This window comes from Protomyctophum parallelum, assembly GCF_964188405.1.
Source record: "Protomyctophum parallelum genome assembly, chromosome: 1".
Taxonomy (NCBI): Eukaryota; Metazoa; Chordata; class Actinopteri; order Myctophiformes; family Myctophidae; genus Protomyctophum; species Protomyctophum parallelum.
In genome coordinates, this window is record NC_139697.1 from 101,861,937 (window position 1) to 101,879,436 (window position 17,500).

At 42.7% G+C, this 17,500-nt stretch overlaps 1 protein-coding gene across 1 annotated transcript in view; it reads right to left on the bottom strand.

Annotated features, from left to right (window-relative positions):
- The window catches only part of slc25a14 (solute carrier family 25 member 14), a 33,024-nt gene extending 18,259 nt beyond the window's left edge, over window positions 1–14,765 (bottom strand). Inside the window, exons 1-3 of the mRNA XM_083765188.1 lie at window positions 14,627–14,765; window positions 9,304–9,501; window positions 6,093–6,231 (exon numbers count right to left, since the gene is read on the bottom strand). Of these exons, the coding sequence (XP_083621314.1) occupies window positions 6,093–6,231; window positions 9,304–9,367 (203 nt within the window). The 5' untranslated portion in view covers window positions 9,368–9,501; window positions 14,627–14,765. The remainder of the gene's footprint in view (window positions 1–6,092; window positions 6,232–9,303; window positions 9,502–14,626) is intronic.
- Between the last annotated feature and the right edge of the window lie 2,735 nt (window positions 14,766–17,500).

Below are 17,500 nucleotides of genomic sequence, written 5' to 3' on the forward strand. Positions count from 1 at the left end.
GAACTACTGGTTATTACAGTATGTAAGGTCTGGACCTCATGATAACTACTGGTTATTACAGTATGTAAGGTCTGGACCTCAGTATGAACTACTGGTTATTACAGTATGTAAGGTCTGGACCTCAGTATGAACTACTGGTTATTACAGTATGTAAGGTCTGGACCTCAGTATGAACTACTGGTTATTACAGTATGTAAGGTCTGGACCTCAGTATGAACTACTGGTTATTACAGTATGTAAGGTCTGGACCTCAGTATGAACTACTGGTTATTACAGTATGTAAGGTCTGGACCTCAGTATGAGAACTACTGGTTATTACAGTATGTAAGGTCTGGACCTCAGTATGAACTACTGGTTATTACAGTATGTAAGGTCTGGACCTCATGAGAACTACTGGTTATTACAGTATGTAAGGTCTGGACCTCATGAGAACTACTGGTTATTACAGTATGTAAGGTCTGGACCTCAGTATGAACTACTGGTTATTACAGTATGTAAGGTCTGGACCTCATGAGAACTACTGGTTATTACAGTATGTAAGGTCTGGACCTCATGAGAACTACTGGTTATTACAGTATGTAAGGTCTGGACCTCAGTATGAACTACTGGTTATTACAGTATGTAAGGTCTGGACCTCAGTATGAACTACTGGTTATTACAGTATGTAAGGTCTGGACCTCAGTATGAACTACTGGTTATTACAGTATGTAAGGTCTGGACCTCATGAGAACTACTGGTTATTACAGTATGTAAGGTCTGGACCTCATGAGAACTACTGGTTATTACAGTATGTAAGGTCTGGACCTCAGTATGAACTACTGGTTATTACAGTATGTAAGGTCTGGACCTCAGTATGAACTACTGGTTATTACAGTATGTAAGGTCTGGACCTCAGTATGAACTACTGGTTATTACAGTATGTAAGGTCTGGACCTCAGTATGAGAACTACTGGTTATTACAGTATGTAAGGTCTGGACCTCAGTATGAGAACTACTGGTTATTACAGTATGTAAGGTCTGGACCTCAGTATGAACTACTGGTTATTACAGTATGTAAGGTCTGGACCTCAGTATGAACTACTGGTTATTACAGTATGTAAGGTCTGGACCTCATGAGAACTACTGGTTATTACAGTATGTAAGGTCTGGACCTCAGTATGAACTACTGGCTATTACAGTATGTAAGGTCTGGACCTCATGAGAACTACTGGTTATTACAGTATGTAAGGTCTGGACCTCAGTATGAGAACTACTGGTTATTACAGTATGTAAGGTCTGGACCTCAGTATGAACTACTGGTTATTACAGTATGTAAGGTCTGGACCTCAGTATGAACTACTGGTTATTACAGTATGTAAGGTCTGGACCTCAGTATGAACTACTGGTTATTACAGTATGTAAGGTCTGGACCTCATGAGAACTACTGGTTATTACAGTATGTAAGGTCTGGACCTCAGTATGAACTACTGGTTATTACAGTATGTAAGGTCTGGACCTCAGTATGAACTACTGGTTATTACAGTATGTAAGGTCTGGACCTCAGTATGAACTACTGGTTATTACAGTATGTAAGGTCTGGACCTCATGAGAACTACTGGTTATTACAGTATGTAAGGTCTGGACCTCAGTATGAACTACTGGTTATTACAGTATGTAAGGTCTGGACCTCAGTATGAACTACTGGTTATTACAGTATGTAAGGTCTGGACCTCATGAGAACTACTGGTTATTACAGTATGTAAGGTCTGGACCTCATGAGAACTACTGGTTATTACAGTATGTAAGGTCTGGACCTCAGTATGAACTACTGGTTATTACAGTATGTAAGGTCTGGACCTCAGTATGAACTACTGGTTATTACAGTATGTAAGGTCTGGACCTCAGTATGAACTACTGGTTATTACAGTATGTAAGGTCTGGACCTCATGAGAACTACTGGTTATTACAGTATGTAAGGTCTGGACCTCAGTATGAACTACTGGTTATTACAGTATGTAAGGTCTGGACCTCAGTATGAACTACTGGTTATTACAGTATGTAAGGTCTGGACCTCAGTATGAACTACTGGTTATTACAGTATGTAAGGTCTGGACCTCATGAGAACTACTGGTTATTACAGTATGTAAGGTCTGGACCTCAGTATGAACTACTGGTTATTACAGTATGTAAGGTCTGGACCTCAGTATGAACTACTGGTTATTACAGTATGTAAGGTCTGGACCTCATGAGAACAACTGGTTATTACAGTATGTAAGGTCTGGACCTCAGTTTGAACTACTGGTTATTACAGTATGTAAGGTCTGGACCTCAGTATGAACTACTGGTTATTACAGTATGTAAGGTCTGGACCTCATGAGAACTACTGGTTATTACAGTATGTAAGGTCTGGACCTCAGTATGAACTACTGGTTATTACAGTATGTAAGGTCTGGACCTCATGAGAACTACTGGTTATTACAGTATGTAAGGTCTGGACCTCAGTATGAACTACTGGTTATTACAGTATGTAAGGTCTGGACCTCAGTATGAACTACTGGTTATTACAGTATGTAAGGTCTGGACCTCATGAGAACTACTGGTTATTACAGTATGTAAGGTCTGGACCTCAGTATGAACTACTGGCTATTACAGTATGTAAGGTCTGGACCTCATGAGAACTACTGGTTATTACAGTATGTAAGGTCTGGACCTCATGATAACTACTGGTTATTACAGTATGTAAGGTCTGGACCTCAGTATGAACTACTGGTTATTACAGTATGTAAGGTCTGGACCTCAGTATGAACTACTGGTTATTACAGTATGTAAGGTCTGGACCTCAGTATGAACTACTGGTTATTACAGTATGTAAGGTCTGGACCTCAGTATGAACTACTGGTTATTACAGTATGTAAGGTCTGGACCTCATGAGAACTACTGGTTATTACAGTATGTAAGGTCTGGACCTCAGTATGAACTACTGGCTATTACAGTATGTAAGGTCTGGACCTCATGAGAACTACTGGTTATTACAGTATGTAAGGTCTGGACCTCATGATAACTACTGGTTATTACAGTATGTAAGGTCTGGACCTCAGTATGAACTACTGGTTATTACAGTATGTAAGGTCTGGACCTCAGTATGAACTACTGGTTATTACAGTATGTAAGGTCTGGACCTCAGTATGAACTACTGGTTATTACAGTATGTAAGGTCTGGACCTCAGTATGAACTACTGGTTATTACAGTATGTAAGGTCTGGACCTCATGAGAACTACTGGTTATTACAGTATGTAAGGTCTGGACCTCAGTATGAACTACTGGTTATTACAGTATGTAAGGTCTGGACCTCAGTATGAACTACTGGTTATTACAGTATGTAAGGTCTGGACCTCAGTTTGAGAACTACTGGTTATTACAGTATGTAAGGTCTGGACCTCAGTATGAACTACTGGTTATTACAGTATGTAAGGTCTGGACCTCAGTATGAACTACTGGTTATTACAGTATGTAAGGTCTGGACCTCATGAGAACTACTGGTTATTACAGTATGTAAGGTCTGGACCTCAGTATGAACTACTGGTTATTACAGTATGTAAGGTCTGGACCTCAGTATGAACTACTGGTTATTACAGTATGTAAGGTCTGGACCTCAGTATGAACTACTGGTTATTACAGTATGTAAGGTCTGGACCTCATGAGAACTACTGGTTATTACAGTATGTAAGGTCTGGACCTCAGTATGAACTACTGGTTATTACAGTATGTAAGGTCTGGACCTCATTATGAACTACTGGTTATTACAGTATGTAAGGTCTGGACCTCAGTATGAACTACTGGTTATTACAGTATGTAAGGTCTGGACCTCATGAGAACTACTGGTTATTACAGTATGTAAGGTCTGGACCTCATTATGAACTACTGGTTATTACAGTATGTAAGGTCTGGACCTCAGTATGAACTACTGGTTATTACAGTATGTAAGGTCTGGACCTCAGTATGAACTACTGGTTATTACAGTATGTAAGGTCTGGACCTCATGAGAACTACTGGTTATTACAGTATGTAAGGTCTGGACCTCAGTATGAACTACTGGTTATTACAGTATGTAAGGTCTGGACCTCATGAGAACTACTGGTTATTACAGTATGTAAGGTCTGGACCTCATGAGAACTACTGGTTATTACAGTATGTAAGGTCTGGACCTCAGTATGAACTACTGGTTATTACAGTATGTAAGGTCTGGACCTCATGAGAACTACTGGTTATTACAGTATGTAGGGTCTGGACCTCATTATGAACTACTGGTTATTACAGTATGTAAGGTCTGGACCTCATGAGAACTACTGGTTATTACAGTATGTAAGGTCTGGACCTCATGAGAACTACTGGTTATTACAGTATGTAAGGTCTGGACCTCAGTATGAGAACTACTATTACAGTACGTCACATTTTGTGTAACTTCATGGAACGACAAAAGAGCAAAAACACACTTCTATGAGCAGTAAGGTCTGAACACCCCCTGAAACCCAAATAAACACACTTCTATGAGTCTGAACACCCCCTGAAACCCAAATAAACACACTTCTGAGTCTGAACACCCCCTGAAACCCAAATAAACACACTTCTATGAGTCTGAACACCCCCTGAAACCCAAATAAACACACTTATGAGTCTGAACTAGGGATGGCCAAATGGAAAGATTGTCTTAACCGGTTACCGCCAGGACTTGCCGGCTAATTAACCGTTATCCGTTAAGAAAAGAAAAGCGCTATTTTGCGCATAAAAAATAGACAAATACACCGTTTACACGTGGCCTGCTGTCAATCAGTGCACTAGTGCGCACTGCGTAGGCTACAGTCTTCTATACGCACACATGTATCGCGGACCGGTCGGGAAGGATTAGGAAGAGAGAGAGAGAAAGAAAGACGTGTTAGAGAGAGCGTCTCTCTAACACGCACGCGCGCGCGAGAGAGAGAGAGAGAGAGAGAGAGAGAGAGAGAGAGAGAGAGAGAGAGAGAGAGAGAACGTCTGAGAGAGAGAGGGAGGGAGAGAGGGGGGGGGGGGGTCCCGTCCGTCCGTCCCGTTAGCAACAAGCTAACAGCATACGTTCGTTCGTTCTATGATCCATAAAACGACAGATCCACAACGCAGATCGGAACCAACGTTCGTTGCATGAAGGGCAGATCTGCGGGCGCGCAGCGGCGCAATGCTGTGTGTGTGTTCGTCTTTTTTTCTTTTTCCTCCTGCTTCCACAGTCCACTACATGCAGTTGTTTTTGTGTTTTTGTTTTGGGGGAAGTAAGTCACAGCACATGCGTGGTCACTGGTTGCACTGACAGTAAAGGTGGAAAGAGGGGCTTGGTGCTTTGGCCGCGGTGCCTGCTCTCGGCGCTTCAAAATAAAATATATATTTTTTTATCGGTAAACCATTAGCCGTTAGTGTTGTCGGTAACCAATTAATTAACGGCTAACGGCTAACGGTTATCGGTTGGCCATCCCTAGTCTGAACACCCCCTGAAACCCAAATAAACACTTCTATGAGTCTTAGCACCTTTCCTCTAGGACTCACCCAGAGTACAGAGCTTTGACTCCTTCATTCTAGGACTCACCCAGAGTACAGAGCTTTGACTCCTTCCCTCTAGGACTCACCCAGAGTACAGAGCTTTGACTCCTTCCCTCTAGGACTCACCCAGAGTACAGAGCTTTGACTCCTTTCCTCTACTCTAGGACTCACCCAGAGTACAGAGCTTTGACTCCTTTCCTCTACTCTAGGACTCACCCAGAGTACAGAGCTTTGACTCCTTCCCCTAGGACTCACCCAGAGTACAGAGCTTTGACTCCTTCCCTCTAGGACTCACCCAGAGTACAGAGCTTTGACTCCTTTCCTCTACTCTAGGACTCACCCAGAGTACAGAGCTTTGACTCCTTTCCTCTACTCTAGGACTCACCCAGAGTACAGAGCTTTGACTCCTTCCCCTAGGACTCACCCAGAGTACAGAGCTTTGACTCCTTCCTCTACTCTAGGACTCACCCAGAGTACAGAGCTTTGACTCCTTCCTCTAGGACTCACCCAGAGTACAGAGCTTTGACTCCTTCCCTCTAGGACTCACCCAGAGTACAGAGCTTTGACTCCTTCCTCCTTCCCGATGCGGAACAGAGCGTGGAACATCCCTCGGTACCTGACCTCTGTGTACTGAGCCTGACCTTGGACCTGGAGGCGGGTTTTAGTCAGGTCGATGGGGAACGTACCTGGACGCGGACACACACACACACACACACACACACACACACACACACACACACACACACACACACACACACACACACACACACACACACACACACACACACACACACACACACACACACACACACACACACACACACACACACACACACACACACGTATTGTAATTAACAAAATAACCCAATATGTCATGTGATGAAAGGTATGCTATTTGTATGTTGATGAATTGAATACATAGGCCTGAAAACACATATTGATGACATCAGCAAGATGTGTTTCACCATGTTAATGATTGTTTTTTCAGACCTCCAGTTCTAGGAAACACAGATTGAGGGTACCTTTTATTATTTCCACACAGCAGCTCTAAGGTATTATTAATGACATAGTGAAATGCTGAAAAATCAGTGGAATGCCCCTTTAAGTATATATGTTGCTTTAGAGACTAAAGACTCTGAATGGAATGACTGAAGTTTAATCTGTGTGTGTGTGTGTGAGAGAGAGAGAGAGAGAGAGAGAGAGAGAGAGAGAGAGAGAGAGAGAGAGAGAGAGAGAGAGAGAGAGAGAGAGAGAGAGAGAGAGAGAGAGAGAGAGAGACAGTGTAATGTGAAACTGACTGGGAGAAAGACATGCTGTACTGCTTACACTGCACACACACACACACACACACACACACACACACACACACACACACACACACACACACACACACACACACACACACACACACACACACACACACACACACACACACACACACACACACACACACACACACACACACACACACACACACACACACAAAGAGAGACAGAGACAGCTGGACACTGAAGTTGACCAGATGGACACACTGGCAGAGACAGTAGTACACTAAATACCGTTTTCAATTCGAATCAAAATCCAATCGAAATGACAGGCAAGGATGGGTTCGGTTTGGTTACGCTGATCTACAAGACCTCGAGGCGGTGCATCCCGACACGTTGTATAGGCTTGTAGATCCGCTGTTTTGATGAGCGGCGGTCGACTTTTTTTCGTCTTGTCGTTGGATGTGTCATAGCGCGAACGACAAGAGCTTGTAGCTATGAGCTTGTAGATCATAATTATGCAAAATACACGAAATATACAATCAGGTTATAAACAAGATTCATGACCAATTTAGTACATCACGAATTAGCTGTCAAAATGAATGTTTGTGTGAGAGAGAGAGAGAGAGAGAGAGAGAGAGAGAGAGAGAGAGAGAGAGAGAGAGAGAGAGAGAGAGAGAGAGAGACAGAGACAGAGACAGAGACAGAGACAGAGACAGAGACAGAGACAGAGACAGAGACAGAGACAGAGACAGAGAGAGAGAGAGAGAGAGAGAGAGAGAGAGAGAGAGAGAGAGAGAGAGAGAGAGAGAGAGACAGAGACAGAGACAGAGACAGAGACAGAGACAGAGACAGAGACAGAGACAGAGACAGAGACAGAGAGAGAGAGAGAGAGAGAGAGAGAGAGAGAGAGAGAGAGACAGAGACAGAGACAGAGACAGAGACAGAGACAGAGACAGAGACAGAGACAGAGACAGAGACAGAGACAGAGACAGAGACAGAGAGAGAGAGAGAGAGAGACAGAGACAGAGACAGAGACAGAGACAGAGACAGAGACAGAGACAGAGACAGAGAGAGCAGTGTGTGCGGTACAGAATGTCCATCTCAGTCTCATATTTCAGTGTCTCTCTCTCTCTCTCTCTCTCTCACACACACAGACGGATTAAACGTCAGTCATTCAGATTGCATCCAGAGTCTTGTCTTGTCTCTAAAACACCATTTATACTCTACCTTTCTCAGGACAGATTCTGATCATTCTACATATTATGTAGTGTTGCAGTTGTTGTTAGTGGGAATAAGCACAGAAGCACTCTCTCAGTCCCAACACACACACACACACACACACACACACACACACACACACACACACACACACACACACACACACACACACACACACACACACACACACACACACACACACACACACACACACACACACACGGTGCCCCAAGAGCAGGGGTGGGCAACTGGCGACCCGGGGGCCAAATGCAGCCCCCACCTTCACTTAATGTGGCCCTCAGGTTAATGTCAGAATACTGATATAATATCGGTTTCAGCTGTTTACAATTCCACAACACATTGCAAACATGACCCGCTTGAACCCATTCTGACCTGAGATCAGATTCATACGAAGGTTTCCGCCGGACACACACTGGTCTGATGAACCCATTCTGACCTGAGATCAGATTCTAGAAATGTCAGTCGTTCTTCGATAAAAAAAAAAATAGCAGACCTACAAGCTCGTATCGCGCCACTCGGTGGCGCGATATGAGCTTGTAGATCTGCTATTTTTAAATAGCTAAAGCATAACATGATGCCGACACCAAAATGGGTGCCCGTTCAGAATGGGTTAATTACTTCAGTCTAAATTAGTAGCTCAACGCTTCAACACAAGTGTAATTAACCCATTCTGGGCGGGAACCCATTTTGGTGTTTTACCCACGCAGATCGGGAACCCATATTTGGGTTCTGTACAGTATGTACAGTATTCAAAAATGTAAACATTTTGATTCCGCTATATAAATATTTGAAGTTTTTTCAGAAACCTTAGGTCAGGATTTAGAGGCGTTTTTAGAATCGGCATCAGGCCTAAATGGGTTAAAGGCATTTGAAATTACATAAAAATGTAACTTTTCAGGATTCCAATTCAAAAATAGCAAAAATTGTCGATCTACAAGCTTGCCAAGCTTGCCGATCTACAAGCTCAAAGCGTGTCGCGCAGCGCGACGCGCTTCGAGCTTGTAGATCGGCTATTTTTGCTACGACAGCAATATATGGTCCTAGGGAGTGAGTGTGGAAATGTAGTGGCCCTCTCCATCGTCAAAGTTGACCACACCTGCCCCAGAGGAAAGGGTAGTTGACCACACCTGCCCCAGAGGAAAGGGTAGTTGACCACACCTGCCCCAGAGGAAAGGGTAGTTGACCACACCTGCCCCAGAGGAAAGGGTAGTTGACCACACCTGCCCTAGAGGAAAGGTTTTAAAAACGTACCAAACTCAGCCACGATGGAGGCCATCCCTCCATAGATGAAGGGCTTCCAGTTGAGGCCGCTCATCTCTGTCGCCGCCCCGCTGGCCGCAGCGGCGGCTGCAGCGGCGGCGGCGGCCGCGGCGCCCTGCGCCTGGTGGAGGCCAATGAGCAGCAGCAGCAGCAGCACGACGCACAGCAGCTGCACCCCGCGCAGCACGCCTGGAAAGATACAGATACAGCACAACGTCATTCATACAGAGCTCTGCAGACCGCCTGGAACGATACAGCACAACGTCATTCAGAGAAGACATCTTGTTTAACTCAGGGGTCTTTGACAGGGGGACCTCCCAGAAGCAAAGATTTGAGTTAAAGGCGTTCACTCTGAAAGAATATATATATTCAAACATTTGTGCCACAATTTCACAATAAAAAAAAAGCGTCTCAGTAAACTATAGGATCATAGAATGCAGAGAGACAGTGTAGCGTCTCAGTAAAATATAGGATCATAGAATGCAGAGAGACAGTGTAGCGTCTCAGTAAAATATAGGATCATAGAATGCAGAGAGACAGTGTAGTGTCTCAGTAAACTATAGGATCATAGAATGCAGAGAGACAGTGTAGCGTCTCAGTAAACTATAGGATCATAGAATGCAGAGAGACAGTGTAGTGTCTCAGTAAACTACAGGATCATAGAATGCAGAGAGACAGTGTAGTGTCTCAGTAAACTATAGGATCATAGAATGCAGAGAGACAGTAAACTATAGGATCATAGGCCCTCATTTATCAATCGAGTGTAAAATCTGCCACATATTCGAGTGCAGGTTTCGTAGTACACCCACGTCTCCACGGCATTTATAAAGTGATCGCAAACAGCTGATCCTTCCTTAATTTTGTTCTCACGTTAATAAATGTCACGGCTGAATTTGATCTGGCACGCCCTAAGAAATCAAGCCTCGCCCTCGTTTTTGCGACATGAACAACGGCAATACGTTTCCTGAAACCATGGTTACATGAAAAAATAGGTTTCTCCCGTGCCTTGCTGCTCGCTCGCAACTTGCAAGCCCAACTAACTGGTGTGTTGTTAAACAAATAAAGAACGAACACCTGCATGAATTAAATAAAGCGTGCGTGCGGGGGTGAGGCGGGCAGCAAGGGAAGCGAAGCGAGAGGAGAAACAGACAACTAAATAAAGTTGTAGGCCTACCCTGTGACAGGGTAGGCCTACAACTTTATTTAATTCATGCAGGGTCCCTGTCTGTTTCCCTCTCACCTCGCTTGCCTTGCTGTCATGCACGCACGCACCTACATGACACATTAAATAAAGCTGTCTGTTTCTCCTCTCGCTTCGCTTCCCCCTCACCCCCCGCACGCACGCACGCACATATCGCCATTTGCAACTTTAACTGTGTGTTGTTAGTTGTATATTAAATTATTAAAGTATTTTTAATTTAATATACAACAAGATATATTAGTGAACGAAAACCTGAACCTGTGAACCATAATTAAATAACAAATAGGCAGTGCCTATAATAGTGCTCCTCCTGTCCTGTCTGTCTGTCTCTCTCTATCACAGTGGTCCGTCCGTGACCAACTGACCATGCACGTTCCGACGTTCGCCAGTCTATTTAGATTGCCTCGCAGTCGTTAGTCACTGTTATATGAATGTGCAGCCAAAACCATAGCCTCATGTGGCTGGTGCATGGGCTGGCTGGGTAATATACCTATATCTCCGATGCAGTTCCCACTTGCGCTGGGAGCCTGGCACGGTACATTTGGCATTCGAGCGACGCGTCGGGTTTATTATATTGCACATACCGTAAGAAAGACATCGGCCTTCATGCTGTAGATTAGGCTACAGTAGGCTATACCTGCACGTACGTTGGGACTCTCCGCAGCTGAGCTGCACTATACTCTCCAACGTCCCGCCATGGAAATATTTCAGCACAGACAGCCCAAATCCTCGCATGTATGCGCTCATGCAAAACACTGTTTAAATGGCTTAAGCATCTCTTGCAACATTGTTTTTAATTGCGCGATTTTATCTCCTACTAATTTCATATGACACATGTATTCCTTAACATTTTTATTTATTTATTTTTTACATGTAGCCCATATACATTATACATACCTTTTATATAAACATTTTAGGAGTGAATACATATATGTTTTGATGCCTGTGACAGCCTCTCAGCAGTTCAGACAAGGCTGCTCCGTTGTGTAAAACAGAAAAACAGCGTACGCCAGCTCGCGACCAGACGTGACTATTTGTCCTACTCAAGTTCAATTTCAAACTTTGCCGGAAATGTTAAATGCCGAAAATGTCGGTAATTTCGGCGTGCGCCCATATTTTGGCGTACGCACGGTTGATAAATGAGGGCCATAGAATGCAGAGAGACAGTGTAGCGTCTCAGTAAACTATAGGATCATAGAATGCAGAGAGACAGTGTAGCGTCTCAGTAAACTATAGGATCATAGAATGCAGAGAGACAGTGTAGTGTCTCAGTAAACTATAGGATCATAGAATGCAGAGAGACAGTGTAGCGTCTCAGTAAACTATAGGATCATAGAATGCAGAGAGACAGTGTAGTGTCTCAGTAAACTATAGGATCATAGAATGCAGAGAGACAGTGTAGCGTCTCAGTAAACTATAGGATCATAGAATGCAGAGAGACAGTGTAGCGTCTCAGTAAACTATAGGATCATAGAATGCAGAGAGACAGTGTAGCGTCTCAGTAAACTATAGGATCATATAATGCAGAGAGACAGTGTAGCGTCTCAGTAAACTATAGGATCATAGAATGCAGAGAGACAGTGTAGCGTCTCAGTAAACTATAGGATCATAGAATGCAGAGAGACAGTGTAGTGTCTCAGTAAACTATAGGATCATAGAATGCAGAGAGAGACAGTGTAGCGTCTCAGTAAACTATAGGATCATAGAATGCAGAGAGACAGTGTAGCGTCTCAGTAAACTACAGGATCATAGAATGCAGAGACAGTGTAGCGTCTCAGTAAACTATAGGATCATAGAATGCAGAGAGACAGTGTAGCGTCTCAGTAAACTATAGGATCATAGAATGCAGAGAGACAGTGTAGCGTCTCAGTAAACTATAGGATCATAGAATGCAGAGAGACAGTGTAGCGTCTCAGTAAACTATAGGATCATAGAATGCAGAGAGACAGTGTAGTGTCTCAGTAAACTATAGGATCATAGAATGCAGAGAGACAGTGTAGTGTCTCAGTAAACTATAGGATCATAGAATGCAGGGAGACAGTGTAGTGTCTCAGTAAACTATAGGATCATAGAATGCAGAGAGACAGTGTAGTGTCTCAGTAAACTATAGGATCATAGAATGCAGAGAGACAGTGTAGCGTCTCAGTAAACTATAGGATCATAGAATGCAGGGAGACAGTGTAGCGTCTCAGTAAACTAAATCTGTCTATATAAACAATATGCTGATCAAAACAATAACCTGTACATTGAAACTATTATGGTACCAGGTAAACAATGAAGCACTATTTTATTTTGCACAGCAAATGAACCATAATCGCGGCAGAACAATCGATATTGAGGAAATAAGCCACGATTAGCGGGCGAGCCCTACCTGTGAGGCGCACATGATGAGAAGAACCCAGCATCTTGCATCAACTATAACAGTTTTTCTTGTTTGTATCCTGAATGTTGCTTCTATGATGCTTCTATGAGCCCCCCCACCACCACCACCACCACCACCACCTACCCTACTCTACCCACCCCAGTCTCCTCTAGACAGGCCTGGCAGTCTGCTGCAAGATCGTACAAGAATAAACCTGTTCTGAATCTGATTTGCCGGAGGACGGAGTCAAATACGATGTGGAATCAAGTATAGATTTTGAGGTGTGAATCAAAGATGAAAGACTCAAGCTCCGGGTTGATTGCGTACGGGTTGGATGGATGGATGTATTCTGGATGGATGGATGTATCTGGATGGATGCTATGCTGCTCTCAGCCTCAGCAGCACTGCGCAGCCCACAGCCTATAAACACAACGCCCGCATAGGGTAGTTGTTGTTGCCACGTGTTACCACACAAAAGGGCTTTTTTTTCTCCTTTTCTCAGTGTCCCGATTTTCACACACAACCTTTTGTGATGTAAATCAGTGTCTTTTCACTACCACTGATCATGTGCAAAGGTATGTGTCGGGGTGTAGGCTGATCTGATTCTGCCAACGGCATTATTGTAATTCTGACTAACCCTGTATTGAGTTCCCTCTGGGTTTGTTTCTAAACTGTGGAACCATTGGCGTCTAAAGTCTGCATATTATGAATTTATGAGGACAAAATGTTCATATATTTTCAAACATTTTCAAAACTAGCCAATATAGCAGCTACAAGCTCTACAAGCTCACAGCGCGTCAGGATGTGACACGCTTTTGAGCTTGTAGATCTGCAATTTCCACCGTTCAGGATTATCTTCGTTTCATACCGGTAAGTAATTTGTCACAACTGCTCCGTCCACATCTGTCATTTGAGCGACAATTTATCAGCAAATTAAATTTCATAATTCTGCCTACAGCCAAAAGCCATGATTAAACATGCTTGAAATCACGTACAAAACACAGATCAATTTATCCAGAACTAACCCAATTTCCCCTTTATATTATTCAAACATGAAATGATTTAAAATTATTATTATAATGATAATATGCCTTACAAACAAATCAAGGGGAAAAAAATACCCGTTGTTAAAAGGCGACGCCACATCCGTGGATTCTAACAGCTTATTGGCTGTTATCTCATGGAGGGCGGGGGGGGGGGGGCAAAGCATGATTGACAGCTACAGTAACATTGTGATAAAACATGAATATGTACGTAAAAATGTTATTAGTACGTCATTAGCCAGAAAAAGACAAAAACGTTCCATTTGACAGTTTTTAATTCCTTTTTGTACTTATATGTGTAAAGTATGAAGCATTGTATGAACCTAAAAACTATTTTATCTATTTTATCCATAGTATTACTGTGGTGTACAATACAATTATACGTTTATAAATCATTGTTGTTGTTTGTTTTCGCCTATAGTAGCATGCAAAAAGGTGCATAATCATTAAAATAATTGAAAACGAAAAAAAAAAAGAGAGAACAGCGGATTTGGCTATTAATGTTCATGGCTATCCTTTTAATCTCGCGAGACTACTATCCATGAAAGGGGGGGGTGGGCAACGTCACCGTCGCATCCTTGTAGTCATCGTCCTGTAGCATGTGTGTGCGCGCACATTAAAATCAACCGGTCTTTACAAAATAAACACTTTCCTAATTTGACCCTTTAAAACGCCTCTGACGTCAGCAGAGAAGCCCTCTCCGCCTACCTGCTGCGGTGCGTAGAGGCCTCGGCTGGAGGACGGGCGTCTCGGCGGGTCTGGGAGCTCTTTGGGTTTCTCACAGAAACACAGAACGACGTTTAAAAATGAGAACGCCGGAGATAAAAGTCAAACTGTTGCTTCTTCCTCCATCATCCGCAACAAACAACACCAGAGGAGACCGGAAGTCTCCGCCCATTTCCTTCTTCTGTTGTTGACTCTGATAGTAGTGGTTTGGCGTATTAGCACCACCTACTGGCACTATATAGACACTGTTGGACGGACAGCAACTGTGACTATCTATTCTAGGCCTATTTGTGTTTGTTTGATTGATTGATTGAAATATTTATTAACAGTTTGTAGAATTGACAGTACATTTTAAGCGCAAACTCAATACAAAGACTGTTAACTGTGAGTGGACGACCCAATTAAGCATTACACTTGTTTACAACAGGGTCCACATTGTTCATTTCATCAAAACATTTAGAGACATACAAAATAGACACTTCTATGTAGTTAAAGAACAGAACAGGAATTCATCATAGGCTATAGGAAGCAAAAAGGGAAAGGATACATATACAGTGAGGGGAAAAAGGGGTTTTGGTTGTAGTCTTTTGAATGAAATGAATTTAGTTTTTGTAGGCTATTTAGTAAATATATCTTTGACAGGCCTTGATATTTATACTTAGGCTATACATTTATTATACATACTAACATTTTAGTCTAGTTTCAAGTTTATATTTGTTGATTATTAAATGATACATATAGGGCTATGTATACAGTTAGTCGTCATCATCTTATTTAGTTAGGCCTACTCCGTCATAGTTTTAGTTGACAAAATCAAGCAGCAATAATGAGGAAGATCTTTCAAATGATGGATGCTCCCAAAATATAATATGTGCATAGCAAACGTTCTAATAAGCATAGAGAATTAAACAGACATCTACTAAACAGTTTAACCCATTCTGACCGGGCACCCATTTTGGTGTCAGCATCATGTCATGCTTTAGCTATTGAAAAATAGCAGATCTACAAGCTCATATCGCGCCACCGAGTGGCGCGATACGAGCTTGTAGGTCTGCTATTTTTGAAAAATCGAAGAACGACTTGACATTTTTTAGAATCTGATCTCAGGTCAGAATGGGTTAATCAGACCAGTGTGTGTCCGGCGGAAACCTCGTATGAATCTGATCTCAGGTCAGAATGTGTTAATGATTTGTTTGCACTATGAAAGGGCACTTAGGCCTACAGTCTACATCAGGGGTCTGCATTTTCTGCAACCTTTTTCACATGTTTTCATTTTCGTGAAAGTCAGTGTGGCAGTGAGTGTGCCATATATGATTGATTGATTGATTGATTGATTGATTGATTGATTGATTGATTGATTGATTTGATTAACAGTTTGCAGAATTACAGTAGCCTACATTTCAAGTACAACTCAATACAACAACTGTTAAATGTGAGTGGACGACACGATAAAGCATTACACTTGTTTACAACAGGGCCCACCATTTCCAATGGCTTCAATTATGACATTCCAAACTGATTTTGATTGTCCACCCACCTTACCTCCCATCCCCCGTCATCAATTAGGATTTAAAATGTACAATTATGTGCAGGATGTGAGTGGATGATCTTGGTACATATAGAAATCGATCTATTGAAGTTTCTGACCTTCAAATGTACATCATTTTTGTTTTGATTGTATTGCTGTACTATTGTTCTTTCTGCTTTGGCAATGTAAACGTATGTTTTCTCATGCCAATAAAGCCCTTTGAATTGAATTGAATTGAATTGAATTGAATTGAATTGAATTGAATTGAATTGAATTGAATTGAATTGAATTGAATTGAATTGAATTGAATTTAATTGAGTGGACTTAACTTAACCCATTCTGACCGGGCATCCATTTTGGTGTCGGCATCATGTTATGCTTTAGCTATTTAAAAACAGCAGATCTACAAGCTCATATCGCGCCACCGAGTGGCGCGATACAAGCTTGTAGGTCTGCTATTTTTTGAAAAATCGAAGAACGACTGACATTTTTAGAATCTGATCTCAGGTCAGAATGGGTTCATCAGGCCAGTGTGTGTCCAGTGGAAACCTCGTATGAATCTGATCTCAGGTCAGAATGGGTTAACTGGCTAATCTTCTTTTGGAATGGAAAGAAAAACTGTCTCACACTTATGCCAGTGTGTCAGCCCAGTGATCACCCTCCCCTGTGCCAATGAGGTTGCCTACCGCTGGACTGCATGGTACACAGAAAGATTAGCGCATTAGCGCCATCTGCTGGCCTGTACTACGAACAGTTCCACAGTGCAAACTAAACTGTCTATTCTATTGAGCGTGTCCATCCAGCCATGCACGGAGGTGACGTTCTAGAAGGGCCGTATATAGATCGAGCTCTCAAAGGACCGACGATCATAAAACTCTGAGTGTACAAATAGAACCAAATGGACCCTTTGGTCCGACAGTACATTGACCGTACTCTGTATAACTGTTTGCATTTCTGCCAATAAAGTATTCAATTAAGAATCAATCAATCAATCAACCACCCTTATACCAGTCCATTTGGTTCTATAACTCAAGGTTTATAGACATGCCATTAAGGGACCATTTATCCATTTGTAGGCTACACTCTGTGAACTGTATTGGGTGCATTTGAAACCCCTTTGAGGGAATCCCCGGGGGATCCTATTGGACCGTCTAAATCAGGGGTCTTCAATGTTTTTCACTTAGCAGAGAGATACGAAGCAGGCCGACCCCCACACTACACTTTTTTTGTATCGTGTTGCAGATTAATCCCCCACCCACCCACCCCCTCCACACACACACACACACACACACACACACACACACACACACACAGGTTCAGCAGCATCC